The sequence below is a fragment of the Mustelus asterias genome, chromosome 10 (assembly GCF_964213995.1).
Source record: "Mustelus asterias chromosome 10, sMusAst1.hap1.1, whole genome shotgun sequence".
NCBI classification, from domain to species: Eukaryota; Metazoa; Chordata; class Chondrichthyes; order Carcharhiniformes; family Triakidae; genus Mustelus; species Mustelus asterias.
The window spans coordinates 77,830,944-77,851,335 of NC_135810.1; the positions used below are offsets into that span (position 1 = coordinate 77,830,944).

General features: G+C 45.2%; 1 protein-coding gene across 1 annotated transcript in view; it reads right to left on the minus strand.

Moving 5' to 3' along the window:
- st6gal2a (ST6 beta-galactosamide alpha-2,6-sialyltranferase 2a) overlaps nucleotides 1-19,591 on the minus strand; it is a 60,674-nt gene extending 41,083 nt beyond the window's left edge. Inside the window, exon 1 of the mRNA XM_078222813.1 lies at nucleotides 18,655-19,591. Coding sequence (XP_078078939.1) covers nucleotides 18,655-19,591 — 937 coding nt within the window. The remainder of the gene's footprint in view (nucleotides 1-18,654) is intronic.
- Nucleotides 19,592-20,392: the final 801 nt, after the last annotated feature.

Below are 20,392 nucleotides of genomic sequence, written 5' to 3' on the forward strand. Positions count from 1 at the left end.
ATAACAAAAATGCATTCCAAGCTCACCTTATTTTTGCAGATCTAGACTGTCTCTCCGAGTGATGCTCACCTGAAACCTTTGGGGACCAGCACACGTCATCTCACTGGCTGTACTAGCCTCCAACCTTATATCAGCTCACACTGGGGCTGGGGAAGTTGGAGCAGTCACTGTAGTGAGTTTCTGACCCCAAGCCAGGTTATAATACTCAACCTAATTGGAAACATTTCTATTGACTTTAGTATGGATGTACCCATTAATGCTTATAGTGTACAATTACAAAATGGAAAAATAGAAGAAAGTATTAGGGAAAATCTCCCTGGACATAGCCCACTGTCTGTTTTCGGAGTAACATCGGTAGGAATAAGCATGCATGTTTTCTTCCCAACCATCTCAGTCTTGGATGTTAAGTAAGGAAGGCCTGATGGATTACTTACATCACAACAGTGTTCATGTTCCAAATTAAATTCACAGTATCAACTGTCTTGCCCAGGACTGGTATACAATATTGTGAACTTACAGTCAACAAGTTTAAAAATTGGACACTAACAAACTGCTAAGACTTGCATGCTAAGATGGCTGCTGCAAATTGTGTGACTTTTGGCATTTGGATACAAACAGTATCAAGTCTGTGGTGAACGACATCCTGGGGGTTACCACTGACCAGAAATTGAACTGGACTAGCATATAAATACTGTGGCTACCAGAGCAGGTCAAAGGCTAGTAACTCACCTCCTGACACCCCCCCCCTCAAAGCCCAACATCTTCAAGGCACAAGTCAGGAGTGTACTTGCATGGATCAGCGCATCTTCAACAACGCTCAAGAACCTCGACACCATCCAGGACAAAGCAGTTCGCTTGATTGCAACCCATTCCATAAAAATTCAATCCCCCCCACCACAGACGAAGAGTAGCAGCTGTGTGTGCCATTTATAAAATGCAATGCAGGAGCCCATCAAATTTCCTTAGATGGCACCTTCCAATCCACAGCCACTACCGACTAGAAGGACAAGAACACAAATACCTGGGGACACCACCACCTGGAGGGGCACCACCAGCTGGAGGTTTCCCTCCAAGTCACTCACCATCCTGATTTGGAAATATATCACCGTTCCTTCACTGTCACTGTGTCAAAATCATGGGATTCCCTCCCTAACAGCACTGTGGGTGTCACGAGGGGCTGGGGATTGTGATAGGCAGGGTGGCGTTCCCTCTGTTAAATAACTCACACAGTTGGACAATACAAAATAAAATTGAGTGTTTATTTAAAGGCCTTCATATACTCAGCAGAACAGAAAAGGAAAGGAAATAAACACTTAGCTCTTCTTGGAGCCTAACTTTACACTCAATATAAACCTGGATGGCTAATCCGTTTCCCAGGGAAAGCTCAACGTACCGTATCCAACAGTGACAGTAAGGCAAGGCAGAGGCAAGGTGAAATATAAGTGAAAAGGTCAGATTACCAGAGCAGGTTCTCATACAGGCCAAAGTTCAATCCAAATCAGGGTTTTCATACAGTCCAAGATGAGCAATAAAACACAGTTATGCACACAGCAAATCCTTCCCTCTCCAAGACAACCCAAGTTGGCATCTGGCCCAAGCAGAACTCAGTGCTCTGCTAATTTAGTCGAGCAAGACTACAGAGCTAATCCTCATTGCACATGTTCCCGATTGGGGTTTTCCATCAGTTTGACATGAGAGTTCTGGGTTGACGACTTGTGGCCATCTTGGGATGAGGAACTCAGTCAAGAAACTGAAGAATATTTTGAGGAAAGTACTGCCCTTCCAGCACACAACCCCTGGTGACACCTAGTATTACACCTCAGGGGACTGCAGCGGCTCCAGAAGGCAGCTCACCACCACCTTCTGATTCGGGATGGGTAACAAATGCTGGTCTAGCTAGTGATGCCCACATCCCGTAAAGGAATTTTAAAAAAATGTCATTAAATATGAACATAGGTAAATACCTCACAGCCATTTGTGGAATTCACACCACTCATTGTTTAAGAATGGGCCAACACCTAAAGACCATGGAATTTCCAGACTGCCTGTCTCCAGGTTTCATACTGGACAAAAGGGAAGAATGAAACTCAATGGCCATTGTCAACTTCCCATTGTGTCATGATGGCCTCCCCATCCAAACTAGACTGGGTGGGCTGCAGATGTGCTAATCCAGTGGTCATTTGTTTCAAACTAGTTTCAGGGTCCTCACCTTTATTACCTAAGGATGCAGCAGATCCAACAGAACCATCAATTGTCAGCCAGTTTGAGCTACATGGGGCGATTCCACCAGCCCGCTGTGCTGCTTTTATAGTGCAGTGGGCTGGGAGACTGGAGTGGAGGCCGTTTCGTGGGCCACCCCCACCGCCCCCCGCTGGGCGTCAGGCCTCCGCGTGTGTCCAGCAGACAGACTTCCAATGTAGTCAGCTCCGCGCCTCAAATCAGTCCAGAGCTACATAAATTATGGTAATGATTATTCGAATATATTTTAAATCCCATTAACGGGCCTAGGACTGAAATCTCTGGGCCCACTAGTGTCTCCCCCCGTGTGCCAGGAGTGATTCACTCCAGCCGAGTTTACTATAGCTCCCCACTTGTGAGGAACTAGCGGCCCGACCCCGCTGGAGTGAAGGGGGGGGGGGGCAATTGATGCCCCGCCAGGAGGTTGGGGGGTAAAGGGGGTGTCCCTTGGGCATTGCCACCTTGGCAGTGCCAGCCTGGTCCTGGCACTGCCCAAGGGGCAAAGTGCCAATGCCCAGGGGGCATCTTGGCACTACCCACTGGACATCACACAGTGCTAAGGGGGCGAGGTCTCGGGGGGCGGGGGTGGGGAGATAAGTGTGGGTGAGGGGTCCCGCTGCCATTCTGCATAGGGATCGCAAGCAGAGGGAGGGAGGCCAGCAATCGGGGCTGTGCATCAGGGTGGGGTCGGCGCTGCTGGTGGGGGGGTGGAAATCGGGAGATCGCAGCTGGCAGGGGAAGGGGGTGGGAGATCGAAGCAGACTGGGGGCAGGGGGGAGGAGGGGCGGTTGAGGCGGTTTGCAGGGCCAGTGATCGAGCCACTGGGGGATCAGAGGGGCAGCATTGCAGGGCTGAGGGGCTGGCCAGCAATCGAGTTGGCCAGCGATTGGGAGGCCGGCAGTGCAGGCAACTGTACATGCACCGATGTCGGCACTGACAGATCGGGACCTGTGCAGTGGCCTGGTCAGTGCGAATGCTGCCGGCCTCTCCAGCGGGAATAGGCCCTGCCCACAGATTTTTAGCGTGATTCATGCTTGTGCATTCTGCAGTGCACAGACTGTGGGAGATTCACTTTGATACACATGCTGAAAACAAAAAGCGGGATTTACGCCCGTTTTTACACTTCGAATTTTTTTGGGAGAATCCCACCCACAGATTCTGAAACTAGCTGGAAGTCATCAGACATTCAATATAATTAAGCTGTTCCAGTTTCAAAGTTCACCTGAGAACCAAAATCCGAGATATTCGATTCAAGAAACCTCACAAACTGGTGTACAATTGCTTTACAACATCCACATTTCAACTTTAAATGATCACACCCAGTCATAGGCCTGCTATGTAGGAAATTGGAAACCGGCACAGTGGCACAGTGGTTAGCACTGTTGCCTCACAGCGCCAGCGACCCAGGTTCGATTCCAGCCTTGGGTGACTGTGTGGAGTTTGCACATTCTCCTTGTGTTTACATGGGTTTCCTCTGGGTTCTCTGGTTTCCTCCCACAGTCCAAGATGCGCAGATTGGGTGGATTGGCAATGGTAAATTGCCTCTTAGTGTCAGGGGGATTATTAGGGTAAATACATGGGTTTACAGGGATAGGGCCTGGGTGGGATTGTTGTTGGTGCAGGCTTGATGGGCTGAATGGCCTCTCGCTGTACTGTAGGGATACTATGATTCTATGACATCATAAATCATAGTAAGAGTTTTAACAGCACCAGGTTAAAGTCCAACAGGTTTATTTGGTAGCAAATGCCATTAGCTTTCGGAGCGCTGCTCCTTCGTCAGATGGAGTGGAAATCTGCTCTCAAACAGGGCACAGACACACAAAATCAAGTTACAGAATACTGATTAGAATGCGAATCTCTACAGCCAACCAGGTCTTAAAGATACAGACAATGTGAGTGGAGGGAGCATTAAGCACAGGTTAAAGAGATGTGTATTGTCTCCAGACAGGACAGCCAGTGAGATTCTGCAAGTCCAGGAGGCAAGCTGTGGGGGTTACTGATAGTGTGACATAAACCCAACATCCCGGTTTAGGCCGTCCTCATGTGTGTGGAACTTGGCTATCAGTTTCTGCTCAGCGATCCTGCACTGTCGTGTGTTGTGAAGGCCGCCTTGGAGAACGCTTACCCGAAGATCAGAGGCTGAATGCCCATGACGGTCACGGGCATTCAGCCTCTGATCTTCGGGTAAGCATTCTCCAAGGCGGCCTTCACGACACACAACAGCGCAGAGTCGCTGAGCAGAAACTGATAGCCAAGTTCCGCACGCATGAGGACGGCCTAAACCGGGATGTTGGGTTTATGTCACACTATCAGTAACCCTCACAGCTTGCCTCCTGGACTTGCAGAATCTCACTGGCTGTCCTGTCTGGAGACAATACACATCTCTTTAACCTGTGCTTAATGCTCCCTCCACTCACATTATCTGTATCTTTAAGACCTGGTTGGCTGTAGAGATTCGCATTCTAATCAGTATTCTGTAACTTGATTTTGTGTCTCTGTGCCCTGTTTGAGAGCAGATTTCCACTCCATCTGACGAAGGAGCAGCGCTCCGAAAGCTAATGGCATTTACTACCAAATAAACCTGTTGGACTTTAACCTGGTGTTGTTAAAACTCTTACTGTGTTTACCCCAACGCCGGCATCTCCACATCATAAATCATAGACAGAATTAGCTTTAATTTGTAGAAATGTACACCTGTATCCAATCTTTATATGTGCGTGCATGAGACTGAGTGTGTAGCATTACCTTAATTCGGGGTCAATGTGTGAAAATAAATAATCTTTATTTCAAACTCATGAAAGCTTGCTGCTGAATCGCTTAATTAGAATACACACTCCAAGGACAAGAACAAACATATTCCTTTCCACACAAGACTGATTACAGGCAGTCTTTTGTCCATAACCCAGCCATTTGGGGGTATTTTGATGACTTGATAAAGCATTTATATAATAGATGGAAGTTGGCATCACTTATGGTTTGGATGATGTGCCTGACTCAGATGCAGGAGTATTTCCTGCCAGATTTTTAATATTGGAGGTTTGAGCAATGGTATTTATCCAGGCATAATCCATCACTTTGCAATGGCATGCATAACGAAAAACTTCTAGTTCAATGGTGAGACCACATTTGGAATATTGTGTGCAGTTCTGGTCACCTCACTATAAGAAGGATGTGGAAGCGCTGGAAAGAGTGCAAAGGAGATTTACCAGGATGCTGCCTGGTTTGGAGGGTAGGTCTTATGAGGAAAGGTTGAGGGAGCTAGTGCTGTTCTCTCCGGAGCGGAGGAGGTTGAGGGGAGACTTAATAGAGGTATATAAAATGATGAAGGGGATAGATAGAGTGAACGTTCAAAGACTATTTCCTTGGGTGGATGGAGCTATTACAAGGGGCATAACTATAGGGTTCATGGTGGGAGATATAGGAAGGATGTCCGAGGTAGGTTCTTTACTCAGAGAGTGGTTGGGGTGTGGAATGGACTGCCTGCAGTGATAGTGGAGTCAGACACTTTAGGAACATTTAAGCGGTTATTGGATAGGCACATGGAGCACACCAGGATGATAGGGAGTGGGATAGCTTGATCTTGGTTTCAGAGAAAGCTCGGCACAATATCGTGGGCCGAAGGGCCTGTTCTGTGCTGTTCTGTTCTATGTTCTATGTTCTAACACTAAATCACCCTTTTTGCAATCTTTGTTAATGCTGGGTGCCCCTTGCACAGGTGACTCCTGTGTCCAGCACTGCTTGGGTGCAAAAGGATGGAACATATAAAGTACCATTTATTGCTCTCATCTGCATGTCATCATAATACACCTGCTCTCACTTTCACGCTATTTTTCACAGGTTCTGAAAGCCCAGCTTGACTGTTTCAGTTCCTCACCTGCCCAGCCAATGCCAGATTCCTGAAGGAAAATTTGGCCTCAACAAGTCAACTTATGATGGAAAGGTATAATAGAAAATGCATGGTGAGAAATGTTACAGGAAATAAATGCTGCACTTACATGAATGTGTATAATATGCAAAACTTTTAAAATAGTGTGTGAAGATCCTATAGTATTGTTCAATGAGAGTTGCAGAATATGCAGCATTATAACAAAATGGTGTTGTGCCATGTAGAGTGTAAATTAGCACTAGTCTTGTGTTATGAATGATTGTTGCAGTCTATTTTTATTATGTCGCCTTCTATTGGTGCTTTGATTGAGGATCAAAGTCTGTGAATCTGTTCATTATTTTGGGGTAACTGTAATTAGGTGGTGTTATACATTGCCTATTTCACGCAACTGACTATTACTTCCAACTCTTCCTTGCACCCCTTATCCTCAACTTCCCACAAAGTCTCAACAATTCCAGGCCCAAATTGAAGCATTTTCACATTTCTTCCCTATTTTCCACCTTGTTCTGTACAAACTCTTCCATGAGACTCACCTTCCCCTCCCCCAGTCACCTCCCCACCCTACTTGTGATCAGTTATATACCACTCTTGCCAAACCCCCATCATAGGTGACAATGGTTCTGTGGTAATATAATCAGGGCCTATTTTAAGGCTGATTAAATTGGATATCCTAAATTAAAGAATTGGGCATAATAAAATCAAACACTGTCAAACCACAGGCAGGCCAATTATACAAATACACAAACATGTCTGGGCCTGACCCATCAATCACCCATCAAAGATCATTGCACTCTACTGAGACCCAGCAGGAGATCATCGCACCCCATTGAAATGTATCGGCCTATTGTTAGAAGCCCAGATCGGGCCAGACTTTCTGTCACCTAGAGTTCCTGCAGTTACCTTATCTGGCAACAGGTTGCATGTAAGCAACAACATGGAGATGGACACCTGGGGGTAGGCCCTGGTGTCCTGTCAGGCACTCATCAAGAAACACACTGGGTATTGGAACCCCCTCCTGGAACCTCATTGGCCGGAAACCAGAGAAGTTTCTGGAAAGACAGGCAGGTAGGGGGATAAAGGTACACATCTCAGACACACCAGCAGTGAAGGCTCGATGAGGGAGGCGACCTTGACCATCCAGTAGACTGACCAGAGAAGGAAGAAGCTGCCATCGAGATTCACCTTTGTGATGACAGACCAGAGGGATTCTGAGAATTGGGCCTGCAGTTTAATCAAACCATCTTTGCGGGTAATATACTTGAATCTGGGATATCCTCTTGTTTTATGTGGGTAATTTAAGAGTTAATAGTATTATTAATAAACTTATTGAACCTTTACTTGTGTTTGTCCTTTGTCCATCTTGCAAATAAGGGCACTGGGATAAAACCTTGGAGTTTGCAAACTGGTCAAAAGTATCTGAGAATTAACAGGTACAACAGTTCTCTTTCCAGAGACCTTATCCCTTTACCTTTCAAAACCAAAGTCATTATGCATTTACAGAAAAATCCACCCCGACCCATTTGTCTTTTATAAATATTGTCTAATCTATAAAGGACTTGTATTTTACAGTACTTCTTGTGATTTCAGGATGTACCAAATTGATTTTCAGTTAACAAAGTACTTTTGAATTGTTATCACTCTAATGTAAATGCAGCAATCAATTTTCATGTAGCAGTGTCCTGTAAACTGCAATGAAATACATGATTAATTCCTGTTTTACATATGGGATGTGAAATAATCATGAAGGACCTGAAAGGGTTAACCTCGTCACACAGAGGGAATGAGCTAACTGACTCGTGATTGATTTGGAGAGGAATAGAAACAGGACAATGACAGGTTAATTGCAATTATGAATTGCCAACAGTTCCTGCTTAGAATGGAAGGAACATTTACACCTGGGTAAGCTATGAGCTAAGTGCCCCTCACTGTGGGAGGAAAACCTTCTGTTGTGTAAACAGCATGAGAGCTGTCTGTGCCCTTGCAGTTCTGCATTGCTCAGCACACTGAAAAGAACCAGGGTAAAGGGGTGCGAAGTGTTGGACAATCCAGTGTAATGTTAACAGAATCTATGCCTGAGGCCCAGGTATGTAACAGTGTGACCTGAACACTATAAAAATGAGACAATATTGAAGTTAGGAGAAGACGGTGACACAATGGTTAGCACTGCTGCCTCATAGCACCAGGAACCTGGGTTCAATTCCAGCCTTGGGTCAGTGTGTGTGTGGAATTTGCATGTTCTCCCCCTGTCTGTGTGGGTTTCCTCTGGGTGCTTTGGTTTCCTCCCACAGTCTGAAAGACGTGCTGGTTCGGTGCATTGGCCATGCTAAATTCTCCCTCACTGTACCCGAACAGGCGCAGGAGTGTAGCGGCTAGGGGCTTTTCACAGTAACTTCATTGCAGTGTTAATGTAAGCCTACTTGTGACATTAATAAATAAACTTTAAACAAAAGGATGGGGATTGGGCATCTCCAGATCCAGGCCTGCAATAATACCGGTAACGACCAGCCACGCGGATGAGTTTCAATCAAATTGTAAAAGGTACTGTGGTTTTATGGGTTCAATAAGCAATAAATCTAAAGTTCTGCCGGATCCTATTTGCTCTTTGCATTTTGATTCTTGTAATTCTAGTGTCGCCAAGAACCACTGCAAGACAAAACGACACAGACCCCCTTCCAAATATTGGCCAGAAAACTGGAGGAATTCTACAGTTCCATTCCCGATAGCATCTTGGGATCTTTTATGTCGACTAGAGAGGACAGACAGGACCTCGGTTTAACATCTGTTTTGAACATGTTGTCACGTCCAGCCTCTGCAAACCCTCCCCCCGCCCCCCCACACACACCCTTTATTAATGCACCAGATGGAGTTCAATGTCAATAAGTGAGGTGATAAATTTTGGCAAAAAATATAACAGCAGTTTTACTCTGAGGGGAAGTAAATTTGGTGCTGTGTAAGAACAGAAAGACTTGGAGGTACAAGCTCACACAGCATTGCCTCCAGCTGATTGTCTGTTCAAAAAAAGATAGTGGACTTCTAGGTTTTAATGCAAAACATGACAAAAAGTGGTGATAAATCTATATATGAAAGTTAAATAACATCACAGTTGGAGCACTGCATGTAGTTTTGAACAGCCTATTCATGAAAGAAATTAAAGATTTTAGAGTGACTGCGATGCTAAATTGTGTGGAAAAATACAAAAAATAAAAATGTGAAAAACAATACTCTCATGGTAGAGCAATGCGAAATATATAGAAGTGTTTAAATTAAAATTAAAGACGAAAACAATTAAGATCAAATGTTGGAGGACAGGGGACGAGATATTTCTTTACAGAGCTGTGAGAAGTCGGATTCATTTCCAGGGTTGATGATTGTCAACACTGAAGATTAGATTGGAGAGGTGGATGAAGGAAAAGGGAAGAAAAGGGATTTGGAAGTAGGCAGGTAAATGTGGTTCGAACGCTTTGCTCACCTGCAAGAGAGCACTTAGTGCATTGTAACTTCTGTGTATTTTCATGCGTGTTTCTCTAAATCCCATCAGTCTGACTTCTACCTATGTTATAATTCTAACAATGTCCTGGTTGAAACTATGAAAACTACTAAAACTATTGCTGGTGATGAGCAAACTCCTCTTTATCTCCCATAATCTTTCTTCTTTCTGCAGCTTTTTACAACGTCGGCCATTTTGTTCCCCCCACCTCCTCCACTTCCTTTCCAGCTTCATAGCCTTGTACATTTTTACATCTATGCATCCAAATACAGCCAACATACTTTTGTAATAGAATGTTTTTCATTGCTTGAGTTGTCACTGCAAGTTTTTTTTTCAAAGCATGTGGTTAGGACAGCCCATCCCTAATTACCCTTGAAAAGGCGGTGAGCTACCTCCTTGAACCATCCAGTCTATGTGGTGTAGGTACACCCACAGTGCTGTTAGGGAGAGAATTACAGGTTTTGACCCGACAACAGTGAAGGAAGGGCAATATATTTCCAAGTCAGGATGGTGAGTGACTTGGAAGGGAACTTCCAGGTGGTGGTGTTCCCTTGTGTCTGCTGCTATTGTCCTTCTAGATGGTAGCAATTATGGATTTGGAGGGTATCTAAACCCTGATGAGACTCTGCAGTGCATCTTGTAGATGGTACACATTTCTGCCATTGTGCATTGGTGGAGGGAATGAATGTTTGTGGATGAGATGCCAGACAGGTGGGCTGCTTTGACCAGGATGATGTCAAGCTTTTGGATGTTGTTGGAGCTGCACTCACCCAGGCAAGTGGAGAGTATTCCATCACACTCCTGACTTGTGCCTTGAAGATGTTAGGTAGTCAGGGGAGTCAGGTGGTGAGATACTCACCACAGGCATCTGACCTGTTCGTGTAGCCACAGTATTTATATGGCTAGTCTCGTTCAGTTTCTGGTCAATGTTAACTGCCAGGATATTGATAGTTTCCCCCAAGGATCTGTAATTCATTTTTTATGTGACAACTCCCGTAAGCATGGGATCAATTTTCAAATGTTGGATGGGATTCTCCGGCCTCCCCGTGGTGTGTTTCTCACGGCGGGAGGCAGCCCGCCATTGGCTGGCGATGGAAGCTTCTGGTCCCGCCGCTGTCAATAGGATTTCCCACTGACTCCACCCCACATGGCGTAAACCTGGGGCAGGGATATGGCGTCAGTGGGACTGGAAGACTCCGCTGGTGCGAACAGCCAGAAAGTTCCGGCCTTTATATATTCTGTTGATACTCAACTTTAGATTTGAAAATTTCTCTCACCCCTGTGGCCCCTTTGGTCTAGTCAGACTGCTTGCTCAAGTCTTAGAACAATTCCAATTTCCTTCGGGAAATACAAAAGGCTCAACTTTGTGTTGTCACGGCTCTACTTCCTTGACATTCCAAAGCTTCTGGAAGAGGGTTTGAAGCGCAGACATTTTGATTCAGAGACAGGAATGCTGCCATGAAACCAAAGGCACGCTCCATAGATCATAGACAAAATGAAAAAAACTGAATTTTCCTGATTTGACTGGCAAGAATCTATTTGTTTCACTCCTAAGGTAACTCACCGTTCAATTACTTGTGCACATAATCATGGCTGATACTCTTGTGCAATACAAAAGGAATACTGCATTGACAAAGGTGTTTCTTTCAGATGATAAATTAAACCGAGGCCTGATTAATCCTTACAGGAAAATCTAATAGATCCCATGGCAGAATTGTCTGCACTGCTTACACTGTTCCTATCTATCCGGATGTGGAGATGCCGGCGTTGGACTGGGGTAAACACAGTAAGAAGTCTCACAACACCAGGTTAAAGTCCAACAGGTTTATTTGGTAGCAAAAGCCACTAGCTTTCGGAGCGCTTGCTGCTCCTTCGTCAGGTGAGTGGCAGTTCTGTTCACAAACAGGGCATATAAAGACACAAACTCAATTTACAAAATAATGGTTGGAATGCGAGTCTTTACAGGTAATCAAGTCTCAAAGGTACAGACAATGTGAGTGGAGAAAGCGTTAAGCACAGGTTAAAGAGATGCGTATTGTCTCCAGACAGGACAGTTAGTGAGATTTTGCAAGCCCAGGCAAGTCGTGGGGGTTACAGATAGTGTGACATGAACCCAAGATCCCGGTTGAGGCCGTCCTGATGTGTGCGGAACTTGGCTATCAGTCTCTGCTCAGCGACTCTGCGCTGTCGTGTGTCGCAAAGGCCGCCTTGGAGAACGCTTACCCGAAGATCAGAGGCTATGAATGCCCGTGACTGCTGAAGTGTTCCCAACAGGAAGAGAACACTATTGCCTGGTGATTGTTGAGCGGTGTTCATTCATCTGCTGTCGTAGCATCTGCATGGTCTCCCCAATGTACCATGCCTCGGGACATCCTTTCCTGCAGCGTATCAGGTAGACAACGTTGGCCGAGTTGCAAGAGTATGTACCGTGTACCTGGTGGATGGTGTTCTCACGTGAGATGATGGCATCCGTGTCGATGATCCGGCACGTCTTGCAGAGGTTGCAGTGGCAGGGTTGTGGGGTGTCGTCTGTTCTCCTGAAGGCTGGGTAGTTTGCTGCGGACAATGGTCTGTTTGAGGTTGTGCGGTTGTTTGAAGGCAAGAAGTTGGAGTGTGGGGATGGCCTTGGCAAGATGTTCGTCTTCATCAATGACATGTTGGAGGCTCCGGAGAAGATGTCGTAGCTTCTCCACTCCGGGGAAGTACTGGACGGCGAAGGGTACTCTGTCCGCCGTGTCCCGTGTTTGCCTTCTGAGGAGGCCGGTGCGGTTTTTCGCTGTGGCGCGTCAGAACTGTCGATCGATGAGTCGAGCGCCATATCCTGTTCTTATGAGGCCATCTTTCAGCGTCTGGAGGTGTCTATTTCGATCCTCCTCATCCGAGCAGATCCTGTGTATACGGAGGGCTTGTCCGTAGGGGATGGCTTCTTTAATGTGTTTAGGGTGGAAGCTGGAGAAGTGGAGCATTGTGAGGTTATCCGTGGGCTTGCGGTAAAGTGAAGTGCTGAGGTGACCCTCCTTGATGGAGATGCGTGTGTCCAAGAATGCAACCATCTCCATCAAGGACGGTCACCTCAGCACTTCACTGTACCGCAAGCCCACGGATAACCCCATGATGCTCCACTTCTCCAGCTTCCACCCTAAACATGTTAAAGAAGCCATCCCCTATGGACAAGCCCTCCGTATACACAGGATCTGCTCAGATGAGGAGGATCGCAACAGACACCTCCAGACGCTGAAAGATGCCCTCATAAGAACAGGATATGGCGCTAGACTCATTGATTGACAGTTCCGACGCACCACAGCGAAAAACCGCACCGACCTCCTCAGAAGACAAACACGGGACACGGCGGACAGAGTACCCTTCATCGTCCAGTACTTCCCCGGAGCGGAGGAGCTACGACATCTTCTCCGGAGCCTCCAACATGTCATGTCATTGATGAAGACGAACATCTCGCCAAGGCCATCCCCACACCCCCACTTCTTGCCTTCAAACAACCGCACCAACCGCACAACCTCAAACAGACCATTGTCTGCAGCAAACTACCCAGCCTTCAGGAGAACAGTGACCACGACACCACACAACCCTGCCACAGCAACCTCTGCAAGACGTGCCAGATCATCGACATGGATGCCATCATCTCACGTGAGAACACCATCCACCAGGTACACGGTACATACTCTTGCATCTTGGCCAACGTTGTCTACCTGATACGCTGCAGGAGAGGATGCCCCGACGCATGGTACATTGGGGAGACCATGTAGATGCTACGACAGCGGATGAATGAACACCGCTCGACAATCACCAGGCAAGAGTGTTGGGGAACACTTCAGCGGTCACGGGCATTCGGCCTTTGATCTTCGGGTAAGCGTTCTCCAAGGCGACCTTCACGACACACAACAGCGCAGAGTTGCTGAGCAGAGACTGATAGCCAAGTTCCGCACACATCAGGACGGCCTCAACCGGGATCTTGGGTTCATGTCAAACTATCTGTAACCCCCGCGACTTGCCTGGGCTTGCAAAATCTCACTAACTGTCCTGTCTGGAGACAATACACATCTCTTTAACCTGTGCTTTACGCTCTCTCCACTCACATTGTCTGTACCTTTGAGACTTGATTACCTGTAAAGACTCGCATTCCAACCATTATTTTGTAAATTTATTTTGTGTGAAGTAGTATATATATTTTATGAGCTTGTGATTCCAAATAAACCTGTTAGACTTTAACCTGTTGAGAGACTTTTTACTCTGCCCACACCCAGCCTTCAGGGCGGCATGGTAGCACAGTGGTTAGCACTGCTGCCTCACAGCGCCAGGGATCTGTGTTCGATTCCCGGCTTGGGTCACTGTCTGTGTGGAGTTTGCACATTCTCCTCGTGTTTGCGTGCGTTTCCTCCGGGTGCTCCGGTTTCCTCCCACAGTCCAAAGATGTGCGGGTTAGGTGGATTGGCCATGCTAAAATTGCCCCTTAGTGTCAGGGGAACCAGGAGAGTAAATGTCTGGGGTTATTGGGATAGGGCCTGGGTGGGAGTGCGGTCTGTGCAGACTCGATGGGCCAAATGGCCTCCTTCTGCACTGTAGGGATTCTATGTTCTAAATTGAGTTTGTGTCTTTATATGCCCTGTTTGTGAACAGAACTGCCACTCACCTGACGAAGGAGCAGCAAGCGCTCCGAAAGCTAGTGGCTTTTGCTACCAAATAAACCTGTTGGACTTTAACCTGGTGTTGTGAGACTTCTTAACCTATCTATCCGGTACAGTTCCGTTTGCCATTACCAAAGACACTAATTACAAATGATGTGGAGAATGCCAGCATTGGACTGGGGTGGGCAGAGTAAAAAGTCTCTCAACAGGTTAAAGTCTAACAGGTTTATTTGGAATCACAAGCTCATAAAATATATATACTACTTTACACAATTTGTAACAGTTTAATTACCTGTCATTGAGAATTGAACTTTAAAGGAAATATTGTTCCTGGTGAAATCAATCTTTTGACGCAGTTTCCCTGATTTATCTGATTTAACAGGAAAACTGCAAGGTGTTACGTGGATCGTTATTCAAGTTTTATCAATTTCACCCCCAGTGAAATTCTGCTGGACTCTTGTCAACTGGAGTTTTGATGTGGAGATGCTGGCGTTGGACTGGGGTAAACACAGTAAGAAGTTTAACAACACCAGGTTAAAGTCCAACAGGTTTATTTGGTAGCAAAAGCCTGTGCTACCAAATAAGCTTTTGCTACCAAATAAACCTGCTGGACTTTAACCTAAGACCATAAGACCATAAGACATAGGAGCGGAAGTAAGGCCATTCGGCCCATCGAGTCCACTCCACCATTCAATCATGGTTGATTTCAACTCCATTTACCCGCTCTCTCCCCATAGCCCTTAATTCCTCGAGAAATCAAGAATTTATCAATTTCTGTCTTGAAGACGCTCAACGTCTCGGCCTCCACAGCCCTCTGTGGCAATGAATTCCACAGACCCACCACTCTCTGGCTGAAGAAATTTCTCCTCATCTCTGTTCTAAAGTGACTCCCTTTTATTCTAAGGCTGTGCCCCCGCGTCCTAGTCTCCCCTGTTAATGGAAACAACTTCCCTACGTCCATCCTATCTAAGCCGTTCATTATCTTGTAAGTTTCTATCAGATCTCCCCTCAACCTCCTAAACTCCAATGAATATAATCCCACAATCCTCAGACGTTCATCGTATGTCAGGCCTACCATTCCTGGGATCATCCGTGTGAATCTCCGCTGGACCCGCTCCAGTGCCAGTATGTCCTTCCTGAGGTGTGGGGCCTGGTGTTGTTAAACTTCTAACTGGAGTTTTCCCAGGTACACAGATCCCACTAGCCTATAATAAGGATGGTTCGCTCTTGTCAAGACTTCTATACACACAGTATTAACTTAGCCCACTCAGTTGCCATTTACCATACTGGGTACACAAACTCTTATCAGCCTTTTAATCAATATCTAGGGTGAATGTGGATTTTTAAACAATAAGGCAATGAAATGCAAGAGATAATGGAATTTTTAAAATGGATCAGTTGGAAAAGTTTAAAACTAGAATAAATAAGGAAGCAATATGCACATGTCAAACCTTAATGGATGCCTCAAATCAACAGGGGGAAAGTGCTGCAAAATCAGAGAAAAACACGAGTGAAATTATGTGGGCCGTGTAATTGGGGAAACCTCTGTGACTACTGTGGCTTTCTTGGTTAAAGCATCCACCACGTGTAAGGAGTAAATCACATTGATACTAAAGTGCCTGTTATAAAGAAAGCCCACCAACACCTCTACTTTCTCAGAGGACTAAGGAAACTTGGTATGTCCACTACAACTCTCACCAACTTTTACAGATGCACCATAGAAAGCACTCTTTCTGGTTGTATCACAGCTTGGTCTGGCTCCTGCTCTGTCCAAGACCGCAAGGAAACTACAAAGGATCATGAACAGAGCCCAGTCCATCACTCAAACCAGCCTCCCACCCACTGACACTGTCTACACTTCCCGCTGCCTCAGAAAAGCAGCCAGCATAAATAAGGACCCCACGTACTCCAGACATTCTCTCTTCCACCTTCTTCCGTCGGGAAAAAGACACAAAGGTCTGAGGACATGTACCAACCGATTCAAGAGCAGCTTCTTCCCTGCTGCCATCAAACTTCTGAATGGACCTACCTCGCACTAAGTTGATCTTTCTCTACACCCAGCTATGACAGTAACACTACATTCTGCACCCTCTCCTTTCCTTCTCTATGAACGGTATGCTTTGTCTGTATAGTGCGCAAGAAACAATTTTCACTGTATACCAATACATGTGACAGTAAGAAATCAAATCAAAAGTAAATGGTGGAGAATGTACTTTGAGAACTGAGGAACATGCTCCAAAGTTCTTGTCGGTATCTTGTAACAAAATCACAAAACAACCCCAGATTTGTAATCACATTGCTGTTTGTGGGAACTTGCTGTGTACAAGTTGGCCATTGTATTTCCTATATTGAAACGGCGACTATGCTTTTACGTGATCTGGAATGTTCTAAAGTTGTGAAATTCATATGACAAATGCAAGCCAGTTTCACTCACTGAATCATGCAATCCATTACTTCACTGACCATTTTCTATTCCCAGTTGATTTACGCTCTATTTATTTCCCTAATTAACCTTTGCTGCCGCACACGGCAATTAGAACTAAGTGCAGCAAGTAAAATGTTTGCAAACATGCAGCGATTATTTTAAAACGTCAATGTTCTTCAGCAGGATGAATGGAATAAAGTGAATGAAACAGTTGTGAGGGCGTATGAGCTGGCCCATGAGGGGAAAATAATCAACAGGAAACTTGAACGCTAAGCAGAACAAATGAAATGGGCTGGGATATCAATGTTATATTAAAACTGAATAACTGTATGAATGGAGAAATTTGAAAAATCAAGCATATTGCCCAAGCAATTAAACCAATTGGTTCTGATTATTTTGATTAATTTATTTGTCCTCCCTTTTATCTCCAGTGTTATCATTCACTTCCATAATCGCTGGAATTGTCACTTGTCATTCAGCAGGAGGTAATACTTGAATAGTGCAATCTAGTTTCATATACAGTTGCTATGTTGAATTGTATCTTCACTGGGCTAAAAAGGAAATTAGTCTGCTCTGTGCCATGGCCCCACCTATAAGTTGCTGGCTGTGAGTTGTCTGCTTATAAGAAAAAGTAAAATATCTCACAAAAAATACATGCGATGGGCCCGATTCTCCCATTTTGAGTCTAAGGGTGCCCATGCTGGCGGGAAAACAGGAGTGTTTTCTGCTGGCATTGGCAACATCTGTCAGGTGGGATTCACCTATGTCCCGCAATGACACTCCATCCTGGTCAAGAGTGGCAAAGTCAACACCTTGTAACCAACCCGAGCCCACCCAATCCCCAGGACCCTTGAAGGACCCTCCTCTGCAGCCTGGCAGCAGCAAAGGGGCAAATGGCCACTGGATCTACCACCTTGACCTCCCTCAGGGCTCAAGGCGCCTGGCCAGGGTGTCAATGCCAGGGGGCTGTACACTGTTGACACCGCCAAGGTACATGGCCTAAAGGGAGGCTGAGTGGAGGGTCAAGTTGGGTCACTTTCATGCCTGCATGGTGTGTATGTGTGAGAGAGGGGGGGGAGCAGGGTGGTTGGTGGTGGTGGGGTTGGCAGTGATTTGGGTGGTGAGGGGAAGATGCCCCTCTTTCCTAAGGAATTGACGGTGCTCCCCTAGACCCTCGAGGTCCAACATGCCATGCTCCCGCTTGTTGGGCCGACAGGCCAGGGTAGGTGAATCCCAATAACTCTCATGCCTGTTGGGAATTCTGATTTATGGCCACGCCCCATTTACTGGGACATTGGTATTCCCGCTGGCTGTCTGAAGAGGTTGGAGAATGTGTCCACATGAACATTCTCACAAAACCTAGCACAGGTCCCCTCCCCCAAATGGCTCCATCAGAAAATGCAGCGCATGATGTTGCACTGAGGCTTATAGATCAAGAGCATGCTATGTTTGATCTGTAGCATTATTTTAGTTATTCCTAGCTAGATTAGCAATGGGGACACTGCAACTGATCCTCAAGATTGCCCTGGGAAGGAAAGGGAAGAAATGAGACCAGATTCCAGTTCCAAATAGCTGGAAGTCCCCTAGATTGGATTCGATCAACTATGGTGACCACAATGAAAAATAACCACCAGTCTCAAACAAGCAGAAAGATTGCTTTGTGATATATGGAAAATTACCACCCACGGAATCTACTCTAACATGACTCACTACATTCAGAAGAACAGAAATTAAAAGAGAGCAAAGAGAAAGACAAAACCTGTTTATACCAGAAACACACAAATGCAACTATGTGATCGTTCAAATTATCCTCTCAATGGGTTAAAGCAAACTTCCCAAGATTCTCTTGTTTTTACCACCTTTGATTTTTCAAGCCACCAGCTTGCTCATTATACACAGAAAATACTGTTTGCAAGCTAAAAATTCCAGTCAATAACATAAACTGCGCTTTAAATGACAAAAATTCTGGTCCTACCTATTTCTTCTCCAAGGGAGGAATTCAATATTGAGCCGGCAGATGTGACGACAGCACAATTTCTGAACGACTGTGTGTTAATCCTGATCCTGTTGAGGGGAATTTGGGGAATGTGTTTTTTCCATCCAGGCGTTGAAAATGGAGCCTCCTTCCCATCAAGGGTTCTTACTCTGACTTTGTTTTTCAGCTCACAGAGAAGTTCTTCTCCAAGCATCTTTTCAGTCCCCATTTTCCTTCGAAACTGGACGCCATGTCTGTTTTCGTTCATATAGTCTTTCATAGCTTTCTGCAAGCGAGGATTCAGCATCCCGGATGAAATGTTTCCTCTCCACAGTTTGGCAAGCACGGAACTGGATTTTGAAAACTCCAAGTCCTCTAGGTCCAAGGAGTCTAGATTTTCGAGTAACGGATCTACCGGATAACTTGGTTGTTCCATATTTTTCATTGTCCTTTTCTGGCGGTTGGACTTAGCATCTTGAATAATTGTTTCCTCATTGCTATTCTCATCCTTGGCAATAATTTTAACTATCTTATCAATCAATTTGTTTTGAAGTTGCTGCTGGCCACCAATCCTCCTTTTCTTCACCCTTATCTTGACCTGAAGTTCATCATCATCTTCTTCTTGGGTCCATTTTAGGTTTTCGTCATCCAAAGAATCTAAATGCAATGAATGCACAGAATCTTCATCATTCTCAAAGAAAAGGCTACTTTCTCTTTGACTTGCTGAGACCTTTGGATTTGGGAAAGCCCCCATAAAGACTCTCCGGTTACCCTGCATGGGGAAGAGCCTTCTTGTCTCAGTGAATGTGAAAGAGCTGGCTGGACGCTCATCTGTTTGGAAGTCTGTGAAATATGTAAACAGCAGCAAGAAGACGAGTGCCCAGGCCAGTATCCCAATCAGCACTAGCTGCTTCCACTGCTTGGTCTTGGCTTTCATTGTCCAAACTGCACCAAACTCCTCTTGGATTCAGCACAGCTGGAGTGTGAAAGAGCCAGCTAAAAAGCAATAAAATAAAGGATAGATTTGATTAACAGCGAAACATCACAGTGGGAAAAAAATTAGCAAGTCAAAATTACCTTTATTTAAATGAAGGAATCGCTGGCAACGTTATCCTCTTAAAGCTCCAAAACAGCTCAGCAGCACTGTTGTCACGATTATATCACAAAAAAAGGGATGTAATGTTGTCCGTACAACACAGCAACAATTTGGCATGAATTCCATTATGATTCAAATGTTTGCCAAAGACTTTACAGTAGAGACGGTACATTTTAAAGAACATAATTCATCAATTTTATATATAATTTCTTTGTGGGATAGGGGAACATGCCCTCCTGTGTAGCACTTTTGGCAGTTAGTAATTATGCAGGCATGGATATTTACCAATGACCCATCTGCTTGGAATTTAGTAATTTAGTGCGATATTCAAAAGACACTTTCACAATGCAGTACCGAAGTGTCAACCTAGAATCTGAGACTTGAGCCTTCTGACATAGAGACAAAAATGTTACCCACTGAGCCGTGTCTGACACCACTGACAAATGCAAAACTAACGCTAAATAACCTTAAAAGATTAGCTGACTGAAGCTATCCAACAGCTATCGATGAAATAAAAAGAAATATTCCTTCAATAATGACCTTCAACAAAGAGAACACTGAAAACAAAAGGTTTCATTCACTACATAGTAATCAACATGATTTTATATAATCATGGTCCATAAATATTAATAGAAAGCAGAA